Below are 7,646 nucleotides of genomic sequence, written 5' to 3' on the forward strand. Positions count from 1 at the left end.
GGCTTTGCAAAGAGGTTATTGAATATCCTAACTCACCATGGATTCATAATACACAGACAGTAATATTGGCTCTGTAACCTTGAATCTAATTGTGTTTTTCACCACAGACAATGAAAAACAAAGCATTATCCATGGGATACAAAATGATCCAAAAGCCATACCCGGAGAAATCCCTGAAAATGCGCGAGCGTTTCATCCTCACAGCTGATAAGGACGGTGCAGAAATTTACCCGGAAGTACGGTTTGAACTGTTTTTCAGTTATTCAATCAGTTTCACTACTGACTGATTGTGGTCCAGAAATATATGAAACTGAGGATGAGAGACTTTCAAGAGTTTTCAAAGACATATTGCCAAGAGAGGCATTTTTAAAAAATTATTCTTGGTCTTTTATTTCAAGATCTTCAGGATCACTATTTGTTGAAATGAGGACATTAACAGAAAGAGACAAAACGCTCTCCAACACAATCTGTCTGATTTTTTTAGTCATGAATAACACCAACATTTAAACCAGAAGATCTAATTTGACAGATTACATGTGAATTGTATTTCTTTCTTTCGTTCTTTCTTTCTTCTTTCTTTCGTTTTTCTTTTTTCTTTCTTTCTTTCTTTCTTTTTTTCTTTCTTCTTTCTTTGTTTTCTTTTCTTTCTTTCTTCTCTCTTCTTTTCTTTCCTTTCTTTCACAGACATTAAAACTTGTGTATGAAAGCAGTGACCCCCAAACTTCTTTGAAGTGTTCATTGAAAATCCGGACACAGTATTTTCCAGCTCACACTCAGACATGAAACTGGACCAGTGTGGACCTGTGTGATTCGAAAAAGTCAGTGGTTATAAATGGATATTACATATTTTACACTACCTTTGCACCAGCTTTTATCTGAAGATTATCTAAAATGCTAATGTTAATGCTTGTGTTGTGAATGAATGTAAAACATAAACCACAAAATCAATCAAATACACCACATTTATTTTTCTGCATTTTATTTCAGATGACTATCAAAACACGGGTATACTCTGATGATGTTTGGTAAGACACTGTATATGACGAGTATTTAAAAATATGGTTGGTATGACTGGCATATAAATGAAGTTATATGGTTTAAGAACAGAACATGATACATTGTAAAGCCATTTGTATTCTGGACAGAACATTATATTGTGAAAACAGTAACATCAATTTAAATCTGCTACAAATAATGATTTTAAGACATTAAGACTAAAAATCGTTTACGCTCTTAGAAGTGTTGTGGAGATCTTCTGTGTCTCCAAGGAAGCGTGGCAAAGTCCATGATAAAGAGGACTCACTGTTAACTAAATGTAGTTCATGCCCCATAGAACCATGTTAACCACCCTTTATTTCACTTTATCCAGTGATAGGAGCTTAGGATCACGAGGGATCAGGTAAACATGCAGTGTGAGGAAGGCTTTGCTGGTCTTGTATATTAACACTTTACAGTTAATTTTCACTGGAAAGCCGGCTTTCACCAGGACTCCTCTTGGAGAGAAAACTGGCTGTGATAACTTCACATGGGAAGGCGTGACCTCAGACACTTGTTCCACCACATCTCCACAGGTATCTATGTGTAGGACTGCAAACTTGCCCAGGATTGTAGGGTCGTCATCTGCACAAATCACATCAAGGATTTTACAGACATGGTCTATCAAACATTAATAAAGTTGCTATTTTTATACATTATGTCTGTTCACCTGTGCAGATCCAGTGTGGCAGATACACTTCTTCAAACTTTCCAGCAATGACAGTGATGTCCATTAGGGGACCTCCAGCCATGTACTGCATGGTTTCAATTCTCTCCATATGTTCCTCCCAAGAGCCAAACTGGTACTTGAAGCTGACCTTTTCTTTACAAATCCAGCGCAAGCCAGAGACACTGCATTCATAGTTACCTGCTTTAGACTGTAGTCTAATTTATGAAAGGGAAAAAGACAAGTTTGGGTCTCCTTTGAACTGAAATGATCAAATATAGATCCTTGAAACATTCTTAATGCAAACTGAAAACAAAACCTGCCTTCTTATTATTTGCTGTGTAATGTAAATATATAATTATTGTAATAACTGTAATAAAGCGTTGGTTAGTTGGTTAGTTTTCCTTCTCTGTTTGTTGTGACACAGTATTTGAAGACATTTTTTACCTGTAAGTTGGAACATCCACATAGTTCACTTCAGGCTCAAGTTTAATCCAGTCATGCTCAGGGGACATTTGACTTCCTTTTGCCATCGTTGACTGGTTTGAGGATCCAAGTAAAGGACTTCTGAACGTCTGAAAATGTGAAAAAGTGGTATATCTTTAACTATAGTACAGATAGTATGTTTGTGGTGGTATAATCAGTCTTTCAGGATTTCAGATATATCTTTGAAAACAAAGTAAGTACTGTCAAAGCACATGCTAAATGCTTAAATGTTAGATTATATTAATTTAAATACTGAATGTAAGTGGCAGTTCATAAGTATCAAAATTAAAAGAAGATGTGATGAGAGGCACAAAGACCAAGATCTACTCACTTCCACTGTGGCGACACAACTTTTTGGTTCTAAAAAATTCAGATGCCTGAAACGATAAAGGACAACTGACACTGCTTACTCATAATCTGTGTAGTCCATTTCTCCACTTGGTTTAAGGACATTTTTAGCATATAAATTAGCCTCACTGATGAATGCTGGTAGTACAATACCAGCAGGGCTCTAAATTAACTTTTTTGATCACAAACCATTGTGGCTGGTAAGTTTCTGAAGTTACCAGCCAATCAGAATTTCCACTAGCCATGTTTTTTCCCGTGCAAAAAAGAGATTATGAGAGCAACTGAACTAATTTGATCATTTTATTAATGAAAGCTTTAAATTAATCTTACAATGAAGTTGGGAACTTAAGTACATACAAAAATTATCCCAACATTTCATTACTCATTAACCCTTACATATTCAGGGTCTAATATGACACATTTTTTGTACATAACAATAAAATAAAGCGAAACTAATTAACTATGTAGCATATTTACACATGTAGAAGTATGTTTAGAAGAACATACACCGGGAAAATGTCCAAATCTGAGCAGGTAAACAAAGTCTGGTAGGCTAAGCGCTCGCTTCTGAAACACTCCCGGTGGGGTTTGAAGTCGCGTGCAGGACGGACCAAATACGCCACGCACACACAACGCGCCGGGAAGCCTGTTTGACCAGTCAGAGCAAATAATACACGCCAAAATGTATTTTCAACTGCATTTGGCTGGTTGGCGGGTGTTAATTTAGAGCCCTGAATACCAGCAATATGTTAGAGAGCAATTTGCATAAAAAGCCCAAATTTAAAGTGTGTTTACCTGATGAGCCTGATAACACCTGGCTCAAGTTCCTCAATGATGTTGAATAAGATGTCTTTGTCTCTGTCTCCAGCATCTGTCAGACAATCAAAGAGCTTCCTCATCTGCTCCTTTGAGGTTGGAAGAGCCTTGATTTCATCATAACTTTCTTGTTGAATGACCCCCTTGGTAAGGAGCTTGTCCAAAATTGGTTCAACTTTTCTCACACTGTGTATCAGGTCATCTCTATATTTATCCACAAAATGGCCTGAGGGAGAACAGAAAAATATTCATGGATGATTAATTGGATTTGAAGACAAGCTTCACTGTATACTATACATACTTAACTATATTCAAACTGTAGCTTGTCACATATTATAAGATTGTCATGTTGGATGTTAAATGTTGCAGTAGCTAATAGCGATCAATTAAACAACACAAGCATGGCTCATATACCACAGTGAAAGAGACCAATAAGGTGTTCACTTTGATGGCAGCATTACTTTTGAAAGAACAAAAGTTTTTAACATGCTACTCAACTGTGAAGTTAAAATCTTTGTTGATCCAGAACGTGGCAGCACACCTGCTTTTCAATCAACCCAAAAGGGCACATGTTACCCACTGCTTATCGAGCTCCACTGGCTACCTGTAGCCACACGCATTAACATTTACATTTAGTCATTTAGCTGACACTTTTATCAAAGCGACTTACAAAAAAACAGTTAAGATGCAACAAGGACATGTTAGTGCAGTGACAGTTCTAGAGGGGGGTAGATTTAGCATGTGTACCTTCCATCACCTTGCACACCTCTGGCCAATCTGGCAAAACAAGAAAACACAGTATTACATAACCATCACCATATTATATTATATATTTTAATAAGTGTGTTTGACTTTAATTTGAGATATTTAGTACTGACAGACACCTTAATAAATAAGAATAAAGTAGACCATATCTATAAATTAGGAAATAACTCATATCATATTACAGAATTATAATTAATTTTCAGGATAACTGGAAACCATACAATTAAATGTTGAGGGTAGAGCAGGGTAAGTTCAACAGCTTTCTGAAGTACGAATTGTTTGTATATATTAGTTTTCTTTAAAACAGCAGTCTTCAACCTTTTTCAACCCATGGACCCCTTGGACGAGAAACAAACAGAACAGGGACCTCCACATGTAATCATTTTTTAAATCTTCACATTTTAAGCCTGGCTTATAATAACTTTTATATTTACTTTAGTCAACTTATATTTTACCTTATAAAACATATTTATATACAGGGTTATTTGCCTATATGTGTTGATGATTGATAAAAAGTGCAAATGCCTCCTCTGTTTGCAGTTTCTCAATTATCTTCACCCTCACATTCACCATTATTTAGATGAAAATCAATTATCAATTATCAATTATTTTGGCTGTGGTAATGCTGCTGACTTTGACACGGGAATCCTGGGGGGCACCAACACCAATCCAGTGTGGACCATAGACATATATACATAGACGCCGCATTGAGCGGGTTGGTCGTTGGTCTCGATACGTAAACGGCGCCGCCATATTGGTTCGGGCAGATCTGCCTGTAAACTAATACAAGGAAATGGACTGAACTTCATAAAGCGCCTTTCTACAAAGTTCTTCAAGTTAATGTTTCTTATACACCCATTCACACACACACTAATATATCTGGGAAACAAACAGGCACCAAAAACAACGTATGTAACTTTTAAAGTGATGATTATAAATGTTTACTCCTTATGTAAGCACCAAACCAACGTATGTATTTTTCTAATGCTGAGTGTTTACAGCTACTAATGTGTGTACACTGTTACTGTGATGATAAATATTGAAATATTTAAATTTAACATTTAATCTGTGTCTATAATAACCAGATCCTGAAATGTAGATGTGACATGAGGGTTTTCTGAATAAAGAGCACACACACACACACACACACACACACACACACACACACACACACACACATATATATATATATATGTGTGTGTGTGTGTGTGTGTGTGTGTGTGTATGTATGTACACGTTAGTGCTCTTTATTCAGAAAACCCTCATGTCACATCTACATTTCAGGATCTGGTTATTATAGACACAGATTAAATGTTAAATATAAATATTTCAATATTTATCATCACAGTAACAGTGTTACACACATTAGTAGCTGTAAACACTCAGCATTAGAAAAATACATACGTTGGTTTGGTGCTTACATAAGGAGTAAACATTTATAATCATCACTTTAAAAGTTACATACGTTGTTTTTGGTGCCTGTTTGTTTCCCAGATATATTAGTGTGTGTGTGAATGGGTGTATAAGAGACATATATATAAAGAACTTTGTAGAAAGGCGCTTTATGAAGTTCAGTCCATTTCCTTGTATTAGTTTACGGGCAGATCTGCCCGAACCAATATGGCGGCGCCGTTTACGTACGATTCAGCGCTCAATGCGGCGTCTATGTATATATGTCTATGGTGTGGACCCTTAGGCAAGGTCCTTAGAGCTACCAGCCTACCTCAGGATGAGTGAAACTGCAAATATTGGAGCTATACCAGCTTGGACGTCGCCCAGGTCAAGGTCTGCGTCAGTTACTGAAGGAGAAATGCGCTACTGGGACAAGACATTGCTGGACAAGGGCTGAGAATATGTAACTGTTGGAATGCTTCTATATTAGTAACCCCACTGAGAGGGGTTACATGAAGAGGATGTGGATGCTTCCAAACCTCTTCACATCTAGGTCAGTGGTTCTCAAACTTTTTATACTCTGTACCACCTGAGAAAACATTGAGCTCTCTGAGTACCACCATGATGACCAACATTAGAATATAGCAGCATATGCCTTCCCTATTAGCTTCCACCACACAGGAGAGATGTTTATTCATTATGATGGTTATTTATCGTCACTATAACACTGAATCAGACATTTTCCACTCTGTCCAACAATTCTCACACACTCTTTCTCTTCACAACAAACACAAACTTCAAGTGTTCTTTTTCTTAGCAGAAGATATCTCAGCACAGAAAATGAAAAAAAAAACTACTTTGTAAACATTTCAAGTCACTTACAAACGTGAGATCAAAAGCAACCACCTTGTTGTTGTTTTTTGTTTTGTTTTTTAGTAAATGCTAGTCCCCCTTAAACCATGTTTACTGTTATCATCCCTCTAACATCTATATCAGAATAACAGAGACAATGAACCTCTCGGCGATATTAACTGAGCAGCATATTTCTGAGTAACTTACATACCTAATGAGAATGTCTGGCTCATTCGAGCTCAGCTTCAGTCTTAGGTCTGATTGGCTTTACCAGTTGCTTCATTTGCTCCCTGGTGTTACGGTTTAACGAGCGACCGAGTTAACTAGCGACCATCAGCCTGCGCTTCTGTCGTTGCCATAGTTATGACAGCTGTCGAAATCAGGAAGATGCGCAGCTGTCCTCCTGTAAATGTTCAGTTTATGTTTTAATTAACGTTACAATGTCCAAAAAAAAAAAAAAGATTGGTTAAACATTCATGTCATGTTTCATAGTTGTGTATTCTCTTCCAGTTAACAGGGTCGCTCTTTAAACCGAAACCGAAAGTTCAGCTGTATAAATCAATTTAAGTTTTTAAAGGTTGTTTATCGTGAATTATGCTGTTACCAACAAAGGATGTACAAACGTTACCTCGATTTTCTCTCGTGAAGCGGGTGCCAATGCGTGGTCGGCTAGAGAGGCCCCCCATTCTTATTTGGTATCAGAACCTCTTGAAGTCACTCGGTGTCAGGCCCAACAGCGTGTCCCTGAGATCATCTTTCTAAGTGTCCGAAGTCCATTTCTCACCAATTTAAACTTCTCAGAGTACAGACGTGTTTAGTCTGTGTACTGTCAGTGGCCCAGCGTCACTTTTACACCACACCAGGAAACACAGCTGGTTATCAGCAAGGAAGAGACTGTTGCCTTGAGCGACCTTGGAAGTCACTTAACTCACGCCCGCCGATAGGGAGGGACAAACGAGTCTGCTGTCCTCGGGGGGGAGGGGTCAGAACTGAGCCCTCATTAAATTATGGAATATAAAATATTTTTTTTAAATAGGCCTATTTGTGGGGGGGAAAAATGTAATATTTGAGTTACATAAAAGCTTTTTATTTGTTTTCTTCCTCATTGTCCTTGAAATAGTGGTCAAGAACCCCCCACGCCCAACACACAAAAATGGTTTGGCCACTGATCAAAATTTGATGTTGCCATTTGTGTGCCATTTTGGTTCTCAGAAAAGAAAAAAGAAGAAGAGGAAGAGAAGAAAAATAGAGGCCTTAAAGGTTTTCTTAAATATATTTTTAAAAA

The 7,646-nt window shown here is 37.4% G+C and overlaps 1 protein-coding gene across 1 annotated transcript; it reads right to left on the reverse strand.

The window, feature by feature from the left end:
* Positions 1-1,351: 1,351 nt before the first annotated feature.
* Positions 1,352-7,303, reverse strand: LOC104940113 (NACHT, LRR and PYD domains-containing protein 1b allele 2). Its single transcript, XM_019265475.2, has 7 exons — positions 6,990-7,303; positions 4,100-4,129; positions 3,332-3,578; positions 2,520-2,565; positions 2,150-2,277; positions 1,706-1,920; positions 1,352-1,620 (listed from the first exon to the last, which is right to left on the reverse strand). The coding sequence occupies exons 1-7, from the start codon at positions 7,045-7,047 to the stop codon at positions 1,352-1,354; spliced, it is 993 nt and encodes a 330-aa protein (XP_019121020.2). The 5' UTR covers positions 7,048-7,303.
* Between the last annotated feature and the right edge of the window lie 343 nt (positions 7,304-7,646).

This window comes from Larimichthys crocea, chromosome I (assembly GCF_000972845.2).
Source record: "Larimichthys crocea isolate SSNF chromosome I, L_crocea_2.0, whole genome shotgun sequence".
Lineage (NCBI taxonomy): Eukaryota > Metazoa > Chordata > Actinopteri > Sciaenidae > Larimichthys > Larimichthys crocea.